This window comes from Monopterus albus, unplaced genomic scaffold, assembly GCF_001952655.1.
Source record: "Monopterus albus unplaced genomic scaffold, M_albus_1.0 scaffold12.1, whole genome shotgun sequence".
NCBI lineage: Eukaryota > Metazoa > Chordata > Actinopteri > Synbranchiformes > Synbranchidae > Monopterus > Monopterus albus.
Window position 1 is genome coordinate 2641036 of NW_018127892.1, and position 19458 is coordinate 2660493.

General features: G+C 40.4%; 1 protein-coding gene across 1 annotated transcript in view; it reads left to right on the forward strand.

The window, feature by feature from the left end:
* The window catches only part of galnt9 (polypeptide N-acetylgalactosaminyltransferase 9), a 95683-nt gene that overhangs the window by 64984 nt on the left and 11241 nt on the right, over positions 1 to 19458 (forward strand). The window contains exons 7-9 of the mRNA XM_020590512.1: positions 14826 to 15011; positions 16763 to 16900; positions 18956 to 19051. Of these exons, the coding sequence (XP_020446168.1) occupies positions 14826 to 15011; positions 16763 to 16900; positions 18956 to 19051 (420 nt within the window). The remainder of the gene's footprint in view (positions 1 to 14825; positions 15012 to 16762; positions 16901 to 18955; positions 19052 to 19458) is intronic.

Genomic DNA, 19458 nt, shown 5'->3' on the forward strand with positions numbered 1-19458 from the left:
ACACTGGGCACTGACCATATGTGAGTCTTTTCCAACAAACCAAATGATTCCAAAGAACAAATCTTAGGCCTATGAGAAACTCTTTAGCAAATGGAAGAAGACACGTGTGGACAGTTATTGGAAAATGCCATAATGTGGCTTTCTGTAGGACCCTATGGACACAGCACCATATACCAAACAGTCACGTGCAGTTCTGCAACTCCTCTGGGAATTCCATCTGTTCCAGGCCCACAGTACTTGTGTAGGCGTTGTTTCAGCCTTACGTACTTTTGTCTTGTCTGTGCTCGCTCTATTACTTGCCTTAACTACTAACCTGCTCTGCTTGCTCACCCTATCGCTGCTACACCACTGATTCATTCTCTCACAACACTATAGAGCTACAACATGGGAGGGACCATCTGCTCTGTCAATAACGCCTGAGTAAAAGTAGCAATAGCATTGGATATTGATTGAGCATTTGTCTTTTTCAATGCCTGCATTATTTAGCGACTGAATCAATCTGTTAGAGCTTAATGGACTCAGGTTTACTTACTCCATGGTTCATTACTGTATGTTCCAGCCAGCATCCATCTCTGGGAGGAGAGACAAGTGAGAACAGATGCAGCTGTGAAGGTTTTGTAAGCAAAACTCCGATCAGATATTGTTTCAGAGGGATTACTGCAGCTATTGAAGGAGCTACGTGCTTTGTGTTGTGGAATTTACCATGGGGTTTGCATTGTCATTATAAAGACTGTTCATTATTTAGATTTATGCATAGATAACTCTAAACTGTTACTGTCTTGTTACTTCAGGTCCTGCCGATCCAGTCTATATATCTGAAATTTACACCTCACCAGATTGTGTGTTTGGAAAGCAGGCCTGATATATACTGTTGAACAATGGCATGTAACATATTCCTTAGCCTGAAATGGCTTTGAGATGCCATGGCTTCCTGAGCATCCTCAGAGAGTTGCTGTTCAGTGTCCAGGGCCAGAGGAATAAGCAATTAGACAGACCTTGTCAGCTCGCTTGTTATCCATGTGAATCATAAACTTCATTAAAAACCTCTTTCCCGAGGGACTACAGATACTCCCTCCTTAATCTGAGCACATATTGACATGGTAATTAAGACCATTTCACATGCACTGTGCATTTCACATCCTTCTGCTGCTCAAGACAATTGGATTTTGTGGAGAAGCAACACTCTCTGTGGACAGCATCATCACCAGGAAATACAGTAACACTTAAGTACAAACTGGCTCATCACATTCATTACCGAAGCATTAGATAATCTGCTCGCATAATTGCCTTTGTTGGATGTCTCAGGCTGAAAACGTGAAATGATCTGACAAGGTCTGAATATTTGAAGAGTACCAGCACACACTGATATGGCGCAGGTATATCGAAGATATAGGGCAGTAATAGAATGGAATAAGGCACAGTTAAAAAGGTTCCAGCATCTCTCTATTGCTCCATCCACATGCCCAATCCATGAGGAAGAGAGGGTGGAAAAGGAGGCACGAAAATGCAATGATGGGACATAGGAAGTGGCTCATTCAGCCTCCCAATGGAAGAGGGAGCCTTCGGTTCCAAAGGCTTTGAAGCATCACTCACCACCACACAAGGCTTGAGAGGAAGGGAGGGTTGAAGGTGAGCATGGCAGTGTTTCTGTTCAGTGTGAAGAACTACTGGAAGAGCTAATGTTTTTAAATGCACGATGAAAATCTGTAAATTGTAAATAGTTTGGCATCTTGGGAAATGAGCTTATTTACTTTCCTACTTAGATAAGACTGATACTGCTCTCAGGTCTGTACTGTAAATATGAAGCTATCACCAGCAACTGGTAAATTTATCTTAGCATAAAGAATAGATACTTAAGGAAACAACTAACGTGGCTCTGTCCAAAGCCAACACTCTTCTAACGCTCACAGATTAACATGCCATTTCTCATTTGTTTTGTAAAGCCGACAGGTTGGGACTTTACAGGTTGCTGTGCCAGAACATTTCTTGGCTGAGCATAGTGAGCTCCTAGACAAATGATACAGTGTGTTAATTACTGGGATGTTCAAACCAAGGAAGATTACAACACAGGACCATATGTTACATTTCATTACAGAGAGCGCTGAGGTTCCTGTGTGTTCAGTTAAGACCTGGTGTACTCCTCCACTGGCAAATGAAGTAGATATCAGGGACAGGTGCATAGAGCTCTGTGTAGATTCATGACTTAAACTGTGTACGTATTAAAACAGATTCATAAAGCAGCATGTACGGCTGGATCTGTTTTATAAATCTCAGTCGTCGTGGGATTGGGTGTACAGTATGTGCATGGACTTCTTTTCCACTCCCACTTTTAGCCATATATACATGTAAACACACCCCAATCATTCATTTGCATAAAAACCGCTGTCTGAACCACAGGTAATTAGATGTGGCAGTGAAAGCCACACTAAAGAAGGAATGCAATTTCAGTTATTGCAAAATTGAGAGTGACAAAATATGATTTGTTTGGTAGTCTCATTATAGGGATCACAAACAGTTCAGAGGAGTGTTTCTATGGTTGATGATCCTACTGTATTTCAGGATGTATCAAAAAAAGGCTATCAATACTCAGTACTCAGTTCAGAGGAGTGTTTCTGTGGTTTATGATCCTACTGTATTTCAGGATGTATCTGGCTTTTTGTTCCACTGCCCCATGAACAGTGACTTAAGGAGCCATCTGTTGGAAAAAATTCAGTTGAAAAAGATGATGAATTCATTTGGTTTTTAATGAGGCAAATTTTGTTTTGGCAAGATCTATAGAAAAGGCATGACAACTAAGACAGACAGAGAATTCTGTATCCATCATAATGACATATATCAGTGAATTGAATCGCTTGAATTATTTTATCTTAGAATATGTGGAAATGTATCATTAATTTCCTCATGTGCCAACTCTCTGGTGCCTTATAAAATCATACGGGCTGGGGTCCACATGGTGTAAGGTATGCAAATGAAAATTCAGATCGAATCAGTAGGCTCATTGAAGCTACAACACAACAGTCAAATGTCAAGTGGATTAAATAAGAGGTCTGTTTCATTTAACACACAATGATTCAGTGACTCAGGTAATACTTTCCAAAGAGCTCAGATTTCTGCCTTTCAAAAGTCATTGTCCACCACTTCTTTGACACACACTTTTCAAAGAAACAAACTTATTATGCATGTTATCACTATGTTGATTTCATGTCCTAATATGCTGGCTTGTTTTTGCTTCTGTAAAAATGTGAATGTATAATTTATGTTAGCTGTGCATGAGACCTGTCAATGTTGCATTTCCTAGCTTGCTGATGGAAGTCGATAAGTCATTAATTACTTAATGCACATTTAACTGATCACATTTCGATGTGAAATGGAAGCACCTGTCTTTATGACATGAGAGTGCCTGAGATCCGCTTCCACTTATAATTCATGAGATTAAAACAAACAAAACAAATGGTACTTCAATTAGTGTTAGACATGGATTGATGTCGCAATAGTAAAATCATGCAGTGTTTGTCAACATTATAACGTTGTCCCTGTTGAAATTCTTCTCACTCACACAACAGCTTTGAAAAATGACTTGCTACCATGTGATATTCACAGCTTTCAGATCTAGAAATTAGTGTTGGTGTGAATAAACATTGCATAGATAGTGACACTAGAGCTGACTCTAAACAAAGATAGCTCCATGCCTTCTTTAATTTATGCTGATTTCTCTGTGTTTAAAACTGTTTTGTCAGCACCGGTTTATTCAACACATCACAGGAAGTTCAGCCATTGTATCCTGTAAAATCACTTCATACTTGTCACAGTGTCTGAATGTTTTTCTCTCCATAACCCTGAGAAAGGATAACAGATGATATAAATGAACTCTGGTTAACCTTCACCTTTAATCAGCATTTTCTGGCACTTCTTTGAACTGGGTGAGACATTTTGGAGTATTAGCCTACAAACAGACATCCCTTGGGTATAGAACTGCAGAGTGCAGAACATTTTAATTTAAAACTGGGGCGTGTAAAATTCCCCAGATGCAACTGAGAGCACACAACTTATCTCATGTGGATACAGGCAGTCTGTAGCTGGAAGTCCTGTGACACAGGTCTGCTTGTGAATTGCTGTAACTTTACTCAGATCAAGGGCCCTCTTTTGAGGATCCACAGCCTCTGATCAAGATGGTTTGGTGCAAGTGGTGTTTAGGTGTGTCCATGTTCATTTCAGTAATTTGAGGACGAGGATGGTTCAATCGCCAGTGCAAGTAGCGAAAGGGCTGCATTTGATCTCCTCATTAAAGAAGGGGTGTGTTTGGGTGTAACATGCAATTATCCACATATTATAAATACATCTTGATTTGATTTGGTATATATTGATGTGCACAACAACGAATGTCATCTTATTTTTTAAGTCTTGCATGTCCTGCGCAGCGCGTCCCAGGGTATAACAGGCACAGTGCACGAGCATTGTGCATGCACCTTGACAACACAGTCACAACACAAAGTGCCCATTTGATAACACAGTCACAACACAAAGTGCCCATTAACTAGCAATAATGATTTGACTCTTGCCCACAGACCTGGTTTTTGCTGGTCAGTGGCGCAGTCACTTTGTATGCCCTCATATTATCAGAGTGCCCAAAATGTGCCTGGACACATCCTATTTTCATCTGAACACACCTGCTAGCATGAAGTGTAGCATGATGTGCCTTTTGTGAAAACAGTAATTGTGCAGGTAGAAATTTAGGAAACACAGACGTGCTACTTGTGCCGCACACCATGCCTTTATTGCAGGACAGGCCCCCAAGTGTATTTGTTTAGACTCTACTGGCAGTGGAGCCTGGTGCCAAAACTGTACAGAATGCTTTTTTAAAAACTTCAACTTATAATCAATATTTTAATACTAAGAATGGATCACAAGACTACATGTAAGGTGAAAGGAGTCACTCATAGTGACAAATCCACAAAGAATCCTCTCACATCTACTACTGAGCAGCTTCATCTTTTAGCTCACTGTTTAGATTTTCTAGCCTGCAATTTTGTTTTGGTTCAATATCACTATATGTAATCAGCATTGCTTTCAGACGCAGCAGGCAACTGCTTTTATCCAGAAGGCTCTAATAAACCCACTGTGCATCTGCCACGCACCAAGCAGCAGATAGACAACGTTAGCAAGTAACTAGTGAATATACATTTAGCAGCTAAAGAGCCGGATATTTCCCTCAGGAGCTGGTTGAGAGCAAAGCAGATCTGAGAGGAAAGTGAATATTGGAATTAAATTCATCCAGTGAGCAGAAACATTATTTCAAATTAATGCTAATGTGCCAACTGCTTGCTAAAACATCCACCATATTAACTTTATTAGAGAATAGGTCGGTGTTGTGTTTAAAGCTTATTGCACTGCTCCCATGTGGCTTGAAATTTGATTGATGTAGATTTAAGATTTTATTCTTTCATTGGTAAAGAAGGCATGTAATGCAAGGTAATGTAAGAGCTAGCTAGTAATATATGCTTCCCTTCAGATCCAGTTTATATATTAGAGAACAGGAGTAAACATATTGACTATAGCTACACACTCAGCTTACGGACATGCAGTCTACTACAAATTATTATTATTATTATTATGTGAAAAATGAAGTAAAAAATGTGCACCACAATATTTATGTGATAGAGAATAAGAGCATACATGACCAGTTCCATGTTGTATTAGTAGTAGTAGTATTGGTATTGATAATGCTGTGTTTCTCCGGTATCACAGCCTTTCAGGTTTTCTTATTCATCAAGAAATGATTACACCTGTTATTCTGGCTGAGTGCTATTTAATAGTTTATGGGACCAAAAGCTAGCTCGGCCGTGGATTAATGCTTGTGCACAATCAATTCTGAATGCAGCAGTCATGCTGCATGCTGATCATCTGTTCAGGTTTTGAAATGTTACCTACCTATTTTTAAATAGCCACAAAATCACAAACTATATCTTCAGGTTTATGACCTTATAGTGAAAATATTTGTTTTTTTAACAGACAGAAACAGAGACTGCATAGAGTTCCCCAGAGTTTTCATAATCACAAGTCACCACACTGAGAAGAATACTAAATTAAAGTAGCTGTTTGAAAGTAAAGAGATGAGTTATATAGAGTTAATTCCCAGTGTTCTGCCAACAGTGCAGTAATGACACAGTGGTAATTATCTTCTGCTCCATATGAAGAGGAACAAATGACAGGAGGGATTAATGCTCTTGTATAATGTTTTGCGAAGACACATTAATGGAAGGTAGACTGACAGTCAATTAATGGCAGCCAGTGAACCAGAGAGGCTGTAACAGTTCGCTTTGAGATATGACACCCCGTAGTAGTTATATTTTTGCTAAATTGTAAATAGCTCTCAAAGTTTTTGACCAAATTGAGTAAAGTTCAGTTCAAACTGTTGACAGTAGACACTAGCGCTGACGCCTCATGTGTCTCCAGCACCATGACTCTAAAATGTCTATGATCTGATGTGTGTGATTGTCAGTAGGAAGTAACCAATAGCTAAAGCAGTATGGCAGATCTCATGTCTATGCCTGTGTGCACATGCTGAAACATACACAGAACTGGATCAAGGTGAGTCTCATGTCCAAACATACACAGAACTGGATCAAGGTGAACTAGGTTGAAAAAATGTCACAGTAGAAGAAGAAAGAGAAACATCAGCACACAGTTTGTTTGTGTTGCCTTCTCTTTGAAACAATCAATACACCCTGTGAATCATTTCATTCTTCACTGCATGATAAAATAGCTCCAGATAATATTTCACTCAGATGTGTTTCAAATGAGATCCCCACTTATCTTCGCACATATTGGTGCTGTAGCTGTTTTAGTCATGCAATCAGAATAGCTGACACAAGATGGGATGAACTCTGGCTGACCCCCAGCTATTGCTACACTCTATTAGCCAAGGCTTCTGTTTGTTGCTGCAGGATCATTTTCCTCCATGACTGTTAAAATATAGCTGTCTAGAAGATGAGGCATAATATGTATTGTGCATGACCTCAGTGCACCCTGTCATCATCCCAGACTAGTTTCTTAGCCACTCGCTGGCTCCTTCTCCTCTGCACTATTTTCCATTTTGACCACTGATGGAGAAAAAGCTTAATTGCTAATGTCACCCTTGCAGTTTCACTAAAGGTTGAATTGATGAGATTGAAAATGGGCGGCGATTTTCAAGGGGCCTAAAGACGCAAGTGGCCTATACTCCAACAGAAGTGCTTTTCAAAGGTTAAACAGGGCCTGAAGCCTCCTCGCTCCACACCTTTGTGATGTCGGAATTGAAAAGGAGTCTGACAATTTCTGTTACTTTCTGAACCTGGCTGTCTGTCATTTGCTTCCTGCAGCCATTGGTCAGCTGTACTGAAGTGAGGGAGTGTGCTGGGGCTGAACTTGTCTCTCTGGCACTCTATTTTCATTCTTTGCACTCATATTTCTGTCATTTTTGTTTGTGCTTTGATGCCACTGGGGGCCAATTTATATGTATGGTCAAACACCCAGAATTCCTAGCAGCATCATAATTCTCAAAAGGCATCACTAGTCTCATTTACAGTAGTTGCCCATTGCCATCTGCGGTGCATATATCCAGTCATGCTCCCATTTCCTTTTTCTTTCTAAGCAGAAGTGAGCCAACTCATGTGAATCATCTGAGGCTGAAGCTATTCAGCAGCAAGGAGGGGATTAGATGTCATCAATAATGAGCCGCACCGGACTCACCTTTTAATTTGAAGGTTTGGTTCTGAGTGGTTAAAGATTGTTTCAATCACCTTTAAAGTAATTCTAGTCTCGGCACACTGATTGTTACTGATTAAATATTATCCAGGGCTTAGTTGAGGATTTTCTTTGTCCATGTTAGAGTAAATATTTCATTGACTTTTTTTCACCCACATTAGAATATATTGTCTCAAATCCAAAGCCTGTCTAAAAGCCTGTAGTGAGCCTCTACCTAGTTCATTTTCCCAGTTTATTGATGATATTGTGCAGTGGCATTAATGTAAACCTGTTTACTGCTGTTAAAGGCTTTTATGCTTTTTATGGCTGATGTTTTCTGGAGCCCCGTGAAGCTTATCACGCAAATGGTGCAGCTGCAATTACTAACTGCATGTACAGAGACAATTAAATTAAATTAGCAATTACATTAGCACTACATCAAAGTGCTCTGTGTTAAGTGGCTCCTTTTAATGATGCAGGCTGCAATTTTATAAAGGGTCAGAGCCAAATGGACTTTACAGAAATGCAGTCCTTAGGACCTGTGTGTGGGCTGTGGAATAGAAGATTAAAACACTCTTATTTGGTATTTAGATTTTATTTCCATAATATTAGAATATTTAAAGGTACAGTCTTTAACTGCAGTGTGCTGCCCTCTTTGAAGGTACATTTTATCTCATACTTGTTTTGTTTGCAGTATTATCCAGTTGAAATTAACAGTCCATTCATACATGAAGCCAAAGGTTTATTTTTCATGTAACCAGAGTATTTTTATCATATGTTCCCTTATTTAAAATAAATACCATGGCAATCCAGTTTTATTAGTAAGCATACTAAGCATTTGGCATAGCACACAGTACAACAATTTAGTTAAATGATTCCACCCTTTTAGTTCAATGATTTGCATTGTATATAAAGTGAGACCCTGTCATTAGCAGAAGTGCTCCCAGACAAGCACTGACATCCTTATTATGTGTTGTATGTAAAGGGAAAAAAGAACTTGTGAAATGCTGTGACTGAAATCCTCATTATGAAGCTACAGGTTACAGCATAGAGGCATGAACATTTCTGGAATGTAACAAACACAGCATTTGAGCCAGCAATCTGCCGAGCACCACCTGGTTTTCCTCCAAACCATCAGATTGGTGATTTTTCCCGTGTGTTGAAAAAGGTCACATCAGCATTGATCATTCTCAAATCTAGAGTTGACTCCCTGCATGTTTTCTACTAGGTTGTTTGCTGTTAAATTAAGGAAGAAATTACCCCTAGCCTCCCTTAACCTGCTCCCTGTTGTAGAGTTAGTTGTTTGTGATTAGTTTTTCACATCAGCAGAAAATCTCTTACCTCAGAGAATAAAGGTTACATTGCAACCAGATGTTTTTTGTTGCACTGAAACAATATTTCTCCTTCATTACACATTCCTCATGTGCAGGAAAAATTGTAAACACATTGTGGTAGGATGGAGTACAAAGTGTGTACAGAATGGGCGAAGAGCCCAAAATAGTGTTTAAATATGCACTGTGCCCAGAGGCGGAGGGCAGCTGAGGTCAGACCTTAAGCCCAAAAGCTAGAGACATAATGGCTGATGGAATGAGGCTCAGTCCTAGCCCAAGCTTAAATTGATATTATTGCAACATTAAAAGTCACAACCATCTAATTCACTTCTTAGCTTAGTGGGGGCCCTGACACAAAGGCAAAGAAAGAACAAATAATCATCTGAAATAGATCATTATTTTAGTCTTTAGAACACTGTTATACACTGATATGCAGCATGGGTGGAGCCAAGGGGTGGCCAACCGCTGAAACTGATTGGCCACCCCTGGTGCCAACCCCCACCCCCAAAAGTGTCAGAGTCAAAATGCTTGTCAGTATTCCTGAATGATCAATGAAAAACAATAACAATTTGCCTTAAACACAACTGACGTTTCTTTGGTCCTTTGCAATTATTATTGGCCAAATTAGTTTTTATTTTATATCATATTATATTATATCATATGCGTGCATAATGACATTTGCATTCATTTCTCCTACAGTGTTATGGAGTACTTAGCATGATTCACCTCAGTGGGGGGGGGGCACTATGCAGGATTGGTGTCCGTAGCCAGGGGTAGATAAAGAGCACAGCCAAGGTTAGCTAAAGAAAACACTGCGCATTTCACTTTTAAACAAAACAAACAACTTGAGTCTTAATATATGTTTATTGTTTCATAGAAGTAGGGGTTTAATTTACTTTTTACTTGTATTTCAAATGTGCTACCCCTCCCTGAGTCTGTGCCCTAGGCTGGCCACCCCCTCCAAAATTTTCTAGATCTGCCCCAGTGCACAGTGATTTATCTTCTTCACACAAATGTTTTTATCACACAAACTTAACTTTTCTAGATCATATTTTATCATCTCACTGGTATGTGATGCATCACACTAACACCAATACAGCACCTTGTGTTTTTTCTAACTCAGACTTATTTTGGGTCTGAATATCTCTACAGAAAATTGTTTGAGTCAAGTAGATGTGTGATTGTTCTCACCACCAAATTTTGAAAAGTGTTACTGGCTGGTGAAGGAACCAGGTGAAACTGACTTTTCAATTGCATTGTGATAATGTTATCATGTGTTGTTTGGGTACATGTCCACACAGTGAACTGTCGTTTTTCTTTGTGTCTTTCAGAACAAAATCAAAATGTAGATATTAAAAAAACAAAACAAAAAAACAGTGCTGATAACATGTAAACACCAGTACAGCTGACCTAGTACCTGCCACGTGATGTCTGTGCTTCTAGCACTCTATGCATGTGAGATGGTGCCTGTGTGTTTGCACCAGCAAACTGGCAGGTATAGTGTTTTACTTTGTTGTATATCCCATTTAATCAAGTTTTGCAGTTTAAAACCCTGAGAATTGTTGCACATCATAATGTAATATATAATAAAAGGAAAATTATGCTTATCAGAATGATTACAGCTATGTATATCGCCCACAACTATTATCAGACCCGCATGTCTGCTAGCCTGTATCTTATCTCCAGTCCTGATATCTTCCTCTTTAATGTCCACTCACTGCAATACCTGACCCTGAACCAAGCACTTCTCCTTTTCCTGACCATGTGGAATCTTCTGAGCTCATGGCCAAGCTCCAGCTAACAGAGAAGTGACCTCATGGCAAGTTGATGTCTCATTAACTGTAACTGTTCCTAAATTAAAGCGCATGAATTATCTTCTACCCAAATTATTGTTTAAATCATAAGACCTGGATCCAAACTTGTGATTTAGGTGCAATTTGACTCAATTCCCCACTATAACAAACAGACCATTCATCAGTTCATTTTTTCATCTCCTTTCAATGCTGTACCATTTCATGCAGTTTAAATCCTTGCTCTTTTCCTTGTGTACATATTGTGAATAAACCTATTTAGCATATAACTGGCTCTCTCATGTCATCTGGAAGGTGCCATTTTGTGGTGCGGCTGCCATTTCAGGAACTGCCTTGTGGAGAAGGACACTGTTAGTCTTTGTCATTGTATTAACCTGTCTGCTCACCTGTAATATCCATCTACTCAGAAGGTCTTACCTGTATGGGGTCCTCAACTGAGCTGTGGGTCTAAACTCCCTGGTGGTCTGTCTCCCCTGGTCAGCCTTCACTAATCCAGGGCCATACACCTGGTTGAAGACATAACCAGCCAGAACTTCCCTGCTACACAGTGGTCCACAGTCAAACCAGATCCACCCAGATTTCCACCAGCACCCAGAGGAAATAATGGCCATATAGCCTCCCTGTATTTTTAACAATATGAAGTAATTAATCTTCTGTTCACTGACACTACACAAAGCCTAATGTGATGCAAACAAACTATAGCCTGTTTAACAAGTCTAGTTAGCTATTAGGTTTCTGACCTTTTGGAAATGGTGGTGGGGAAATTATTGATCTTCAGTTTCCTTTTACTGCTGGGTGAACTGCTAACTGCAATTACACATTTTCAATTATCCATGAGTGCACGTATCCACAAGCACAAAACACACAAACGCAATATTGATTTTAAACAGGAGACCTGGCTAAAGAAACCAAACACAGATGGCATTACATAGAGCCTACTGTTACAAAAGGTGATGGGTAGAATCTGTAAGGACTAAAGACTTTAACTGGTATCGCACTTACACCCACATGGATGCACCCACCATGAAGGGAATTGTGGAAAAGCAGCACTTGTCATGGGGAGCAGCAAAGCAAGAAAAGCCTACTCCAAAGTACTAATGCACTTTTTTAGTCCAGGGTCATTGGGGATCATCTGCAGTGAAGATGAAGGGTCAGGCAGTCAGTACAGGGCTTTAAGCTCAAATCAGCCCTGGTGAAATACTCCACTGATGGGCTTCATGGCAACACAAGGGTGCCTCAAATGCTTTTATGTACAATTAAATGTAAGGTTTCATACACCCTTGAGCATTACAGAAATGTAAATTATGATAATTGGGACTTGGGTAAATGTTTGATAGTGTCTCATTTCCATGAGCACTGTACACTTGGCCATACAGCTCAGGGCTTTCTGGTTCAAACATCTTTCCTGCTCACCAGAGCACACATTGATACAACTTACTCTGGTGATTTGATTTGGCCGTTTGCTGTCTCCACATATCCTCGGCTTGCCTGAATATGGCACGTGACAAAACTAAATTGAAGCCAAGTTCCTTTTAATATTGTTATTATGTCATCTTCTCGGAGGACAGCACACAAAATATTGAATAGGAACGAACTTAAAATTAAGCAGTTTGAAAATTTGAGTAAAAGACTGCACAGTTATTTAAGGAAAGACTTTGAGATGCTATGTTCATAAAACGTAATGATTTGTTAGATGGACTGGTGTTTCCTAAAAGATAAGTGATTTTCATGGCTTCCTGTTGTACACAAAGCCTGGTGTATCTTATTTCATTGTTGTCCAGAAGTTATTAAAACACATCAGTGGGTTACACTGTTTCCCTAGTAGACAGGTCCCTTTGTTATATGAACAGAGGCACTGTCATGTTGAGGCAATCCCACATACACAGCCAGAATTACTCACTAGAGTACCAGATGTGGTGTATATCAATCCATGTGTATGTGAGGTTTGTATGTAGCTGTTTTATTTTAATTATAGTACATATCTGTGACCTGGTTTTTCATAAACATACATCTTCAGTAAATCTTGGGACTGAGAGCTATGTACAGGGTAACATTTGATAATATAAAAAAAACATAAAATATTGTCAGTCTTACACTTTAATGAGGAGATCCTCCTTAACCTTAAGTGCTGGGTGGAGCATAGTGGACTGATTTGGAGTTTCATACTAGTGCTACCTTACTGCAGCTTTAAACAAAACAAATAAATTATTCGTAACTCTTTAGACACTAATCACTATTTTTACTATTTTATTATTTCATGATTATCTTACAAGTTTGTTGCCCTCTCAATTACCGGTAAGAATATTTGCCTCTTGCAAAATTAAATAGTAGCTAATGAGTTTGTGTTGGTAATTTATACAGTATTAGTTTCCTAATAACAAAGCAGAGAGAACCAGCATCTTAAGTTTTAATTAGCTTGCATTGAGAGATCATATTCAGTAATTTAAGATACTCTGGTCACTGAAGCACTACACATGGAAGGCTTATGCTTGACGCTGCTATTTGTTGCTACTAACTTCAATGGCACAGTTCTAGTCTGGCCAAAAGAACAACACTACAGGAGGAAAATTACAAAGTGTCAATAAACCACTCAAAACACCCTTCTTGTTAATGTGTCCTAAACAGGAAGCTGTGCAATATGTAAGTCCATGAAATAAAATAAACATGATCAGCTCAACACAGGCTTCGCCCCTATCCTGGACTTAATTGGGGAAATAGTTTTGTAGCAGTTCTCATTTAAATCCTTGTGTGGAATTTTGGGTTCAGGGAGAAGTTAATGGACCAGAACATCTGTTAGGCATTGTGTTGATCTCCATTAAGAGACTGCGGGCGGTGGAGACTTGCTAGTTTGTATGGCTGGAAAAACATTTCCATATGCTGTGGCATTCTGGTGGCATTGTCCAAGTGTCTGATTGCTGGGCCACTTTCTCACAGTAGACTGTAGATTTGAAGATTTACATGCTGTATGTCAATGAAAATGTTATTTTGCAAAGAGCTTTAAACTTCACATCGGTTGCTGCACTCTGACAAATGCCTGCCACTGTTTTATTACAGTATCTTTAGTATGTTTTAGTAAGTGGCACACGATATATTATTCAGTCAGTCAGTACCTTCTGCTGGGATTGATGCCTTTCAGGATGACATATATTTACTGCCTGATTTAACATATTTAATAAGTGAGTCTGTATGCCATACTCACAACACTTGGATCAGATTTTTCTGGTTGTCATAGGCAGCTCTGAACTTTCATTTTCGTCAACAGAAAACAGGCAGTAACACATTACAGGATCATTACTGTATGTTTTGTGATAACGAAAGAGTAGAGAGCTGAAATGAGATGAAAGTCATGTAAAAATGAATGACTCTTGTTCTTTTCCTAGTAGCCATTTTACTTGCTGTACTCTGCTTCCGTTTCTGTATACTGGATAGGTATATTGGTGTTTTGGAAATATGGTTTGGCTCTTTAGTGAGCTATATTAAGGAGAATGCTACATCAGACTAGTTTAAAAAATAATGCAATAATTAAGATACATTAATGCAGATGCATGTTATACTTTGTGTTTTGTAGTATTTGAATCTAATATTTGTTTAATATTATATTTAATTCATGGGCTTCAAATGTCTTGTTCGCTTGACTAATATTACAATTCATAAGATTTCATAATGTTAACATTTTAAAATAATGAAGATAATGTACTTTGGTTTTGGATAGGAATACTGTGAATAATGAAATCTGAAGTCTCAAGTGCAAGACTTTTTTTTTGAATTTGTAATGTTGAATTTAAAAATATCAGAGTCTGATTCACTTCAGCAGTAACTGTGAAAGAGTTTAAATTCCACTTTCCCAAGACAGTGGTAATAAAGCCTCCTCCTGCATTCCTGGTGTGTTTATTTCTATTTAAAATCCTGTGTAAATACTCATGTGACTGAATCTGGATCTTTCCTTCTTGCTGGTGTCTAGGTGTGGCAGTGTGGAGGGAGTATGGAAGTCCTGCCATGTGCCAGAGTGGCCCACATCGAGCGCACCAAGAAGCCCTACAACAATGACATAGATTACTACGCCAAGCGCAATGCTCTGCGGGCCGCTGAGGTGTGGATGGATGAATATAAATCCCATGTCTACATGGCATGGAACATTCCCATGAATGTAAGTTCTTCTCCATCTTTGATCACTCCGTCCCTCGGTCCCTGAGCTCCCTTTGCCCCTTCTCTTCCCTTCTCACTTGCTCATTCAAACATGCAGCCCGGGTCTTGGGAGACACTAGTCAATAAAAATTCAAAATTCTGATTTCATCCCACTTGACCTTCACACTGGCAAAGTGAGGAAACAGTGAAGTCCAAACAGATGAAAGAGGTGCACCAGCTGAAGGAGAGGAGCCTCATTTCTAATCAGTCTCTTTTCATACACATCTGTTTAGCTTAATTGCTTTCAAGGATCTTCAGAGTTGGGCTGCAAAATAATAAACAGCTCCTTTCATTAATAAAGAGTTTAATATTGAATCCTAATTGCCTCTTCAGCCATGCACTGTAGAATGAGATGATTGTGGGTGAAGGACATCAGCATAGGCCTCAGAACACTGTCCAAAACAACACACTGTTGTTCATAGCAGAATAATAAGTGGCAGTGTAGCAGTCACACCCGGGTCTGACAGGCTGCTGATGTCTGCATGTGGTCTAGAAATCTGGCACAAATATCATTATGTGTGAACTCACTAAGTGCAGGTAGGAAGGGACAGATGGGGAAAGGTTGTAACTGTTGTGTGTGTGTGTGTAGTATGGAGGACATGCGGGGCAGTATGGTTGGGGGGCAACTTTGACAGACTAGCCAATCAGACCACATCCCTTCTCCTGTGTAATTTTAAACACAGCTGTCCTGTGGCGCAGTTATTTTGTGTACAGTACAAAGATCTGCTACTACGATTATTTCATCTACCCCCCTCCCTCTGCTCCCAAGCCACCCATACACACAATCATATTCTTGTGATTCTTGCTATTGTCTAAGGCACTCGCTGAGAGCACAATTACTTCAGTGGGGGAGAGGCTTTATGACACACACAGTAGCAAGTCCAAATACCAAACAACATCTCACTGAAAATTGAGTGAATTTTTTTTTATGTTGCTTTATGGTACCTAAAAAAAAAGGTGGATATTTCCAACTAGAATTCATTATTAGTAGATGCTGAAAGCAAATTCAGCAGCTGTGTGGTTCCAGCAGAGAGGGGAGACTGATGAGAGGGATTTGTCTGAAAACACTGTCTGGCAACAAGACTGCTGTGTGTGTGTGTGTGTGTGTGTGTGTGTGTGAGTGTATGCACACTCATGTTTGTCTGTTTATAGCTGTAATTTATTCCCTAACCCCTTACCATAACTTTGACCATCACAAGTACATGCCTCACCCCAGCACTTACCCAAACCTACATTTCTCTAAAACCTTCAAACAGGCCTTTGAATGTGTGAGGACCACCTGCAAAGTCCTCACAATGCAAAAATGTCCTCCCAGTGATGGTTTTGAACAAAAATGTGTCCACACAACCATACAAAGACATATACACATGTCTGTGTGTGTGCATCATGATCAGGCCTCTGTGCCAGGCAGTGCAGCTATTAGGCATTCCTCCAATCAATCTGGGAAGCCACCTCCATCATGCAGATAGGGCCGTCAGGGCTCATAATTAAGCAGCTGATTAGAATTTACGCAGCTTAGATCATGTCTAATGAAAGAACAATGAAGGTCCCACATGACAGGCACATCTATCCATCTCTTAACTAAATGCTTGATGCATCTGAACACCTCCAAACTCTTGTGTCAGCTCTGTTCTCCAGAGGCTAGCGCTCATTTCAATAAAGAACCCACTGGCTAAGAAGTTTTTTGTCTTTGCTTTGTCCACTTACTGCCAGAATCCCGGAGTCGATTTTGGGGATGTCTCAGAGCGCTTGGCCTTAAGGAAGAGGCTGCAGTGTCAGAGTTTTCGATGGTACCTTGAACACGTCTACCCGGAGATGCGGATCTACAACAACACTATCACATATGGCGAGGTGAGAAACTTGCTAACAGGGTTATTAGAAATAGTGCGGATGCAAATTTTTCTCTTCAGCAGCTCTTACAGAGCTGTGGTGCATAGAGAAAGATAGCTAGTATGATTCCACACATATGAAAAGTGGTAAGAACTTCTTAATTTGTGAGCTGTGTATTATCAGAATCTTTTTAGTGACTGTCTTTACTGAGAAACATTTGTCTTTGATATAGATGTCAGCAGTTATCAGCCAATCAGTGTATCTGGTTTAAGTTTGTACAAACCTCCTTCCACATCAAAGACTCCACATAAAATCAATATAAATTCACTGTGGCCATCTAAGATAATGGTATCTTGTTGCTTTAGCAATGCACCATCACCACACCGGACTAGATGTGATTTCCTCATAATGACTTTTAATTAAGCACATCAATTTTCTATTCCACCTTGATTGTTTTGGGCTTGGCAGTACACTCAGCACAGCGGAGACAGAAAATGGGATTATGACAGGTTGAAGACCTGAACACACTCCAGTGTCACAGTCAGATTTAGAGGTTTGCTGACATGCACCTTTTGTCTCACTTCAGCAATGGAAAACAGAGAAAAATCAATATGCTCTGCACATACAATGTCATTTTACATCAAAAGTAACCTCTAGATTCATCAAAGCTGTGGGAATTTCACCCCCTTTGTTTCCCCTGCCGCCTGTTTTAGTCTGGCACCCAGCTAATGGATTCCTCAGCAGCAGTCACTTAAGTGGCACTATTTCAGATCTGTTGACAAGCTGGAAAGCAGTTACCTTGTGGTGCCACACAGCTGCAGCAGCAGAAGCGGGTCTCATCTGTCACTGAGCATCAGCGCCACGCTCGGCCACGCCGACCAGACCAGCCGAGTGGAACCCTCCTGACAACAGCGCATGATGGATATGTCACAACCTGGAAATGAAGCCGTATGCATTCAAATCACATAGAACCAAAGCTTGTACTGAATGCACACCACACCACTGTCTGGAGGACGGGAGAGACAAAACTAGGACTGGTCACTGTGTAATGATGCACTGTCACATCTTGATCACTTTGATATGAAATAAGACTGCTTGGTCAACACGCTACAGTAGATCTGGTAAACAGGTGGCAGTATAACATAAAATAGGGGCTGTCACACCTGAGAAAAAATTTGAAATTCAGAGAAATGCTAAATATCGAACTGACTGATTTTGATTTTCTCAATTTCAAATCTTTGGCAATTGTAACCACAGAAGCTAATAGCGAGGAAGTACTTTCTGAGTGAGAGAAACCTGATATTATACACATACATTTTGGCTGATGCAGACTATATTGATACTGTGAACTGAAATACAAGACATTTCAATTTGATCACTTTCATGTAGAAATATTTTCCATCCATTATCTATCCCACTTGCCCTGTAGAGGGTCATGGGGTGGATGGTTGGAGGGCGGTTGCCTGGAGCCAATCCCACCTGATGTTGAGGGTCACCAGTCTATTACTGGTGCCTGACACATAATGTTGAGACAGACAACCATTCACACTCACTGTCACATGTAGGGACAAGACAGAGCCACCGCACGCATGTTTTTGAACCTTGGGAGAAAGCCGGAGTACCTGGGGGAAAGCCACACAGGCACAGGGAAAATATGCAAACTCCACACAAAAAGGCCCCAGTCAACTTCCAGGTTCGATTGCAGAACCTTCTTGCTGTAAAGGGACAGTGCCAACCACTGCATCACTGTGCCACCCAGTAAAGTATTATAATTGCTCAAAAGGAAGAGTTCCCTCCAGAGCTTTCTCTGATTAAAGAGATCATTGTTTTTGTCTGTAAAGCACTTTGTAACCGTGGCTTTGAAAAGTGCTACATAAATAAAGCTTTACTTGCTTGCTTAATTTTCTTGTTAAAAGTCAGTGCTAATTATTTGCTCAGTGGGTTTGTTGCTTTCCTTTTGCGTTGACACCAGTGAAAGTGAAAATGAGGTGAAGAAAGGAGGTTCTCACTTCCATCATAAGCTGCTCAGCAGTGACTACCCATCCTCTCTCCATTATTTCCTTCATTGTCTTTCAGGTGAGGAACAGCAAGGCCAGTGGCTACTGCCTGGACCAGGGCTCTGAGGACGACGACAAAGCCATCCTGTACCCCTGCCATGGCATGTCCTCCCAGGTCAGACCACACTCATGAGCTGCTTGTCATGGGTTCATTAGGCGCAATCAATCAGTAGTATGATTAGTTAAACTGTCACTCAGTGCATTGACTTGACACATCCAAAATAACGTTACAAGCTTTATCCATCCATCCATCCATTTTCCTCCGCTTATCCGGGACCGGGTCGCGGGGGCAGCAGTCTAAGCAAAGATGCCCAGACTTCCCTCTCTCCAGACACTTCCTCCAGCTCCTCCGGGGGAATGCCAAGGCTTTCCCAGGCCAACCGAGAGACATAGTCCCTCCAGCGTGTCCTAGGTCTTCCCCGGGGCCTCCTCCCGGTGGGACCTGCCCGGAGCACCTCCCCAGGAAGGCGCCCAGGAGGCATCCGAAACAGATGCCCGAGCCACCTCAGCTGGCTCCTCTCG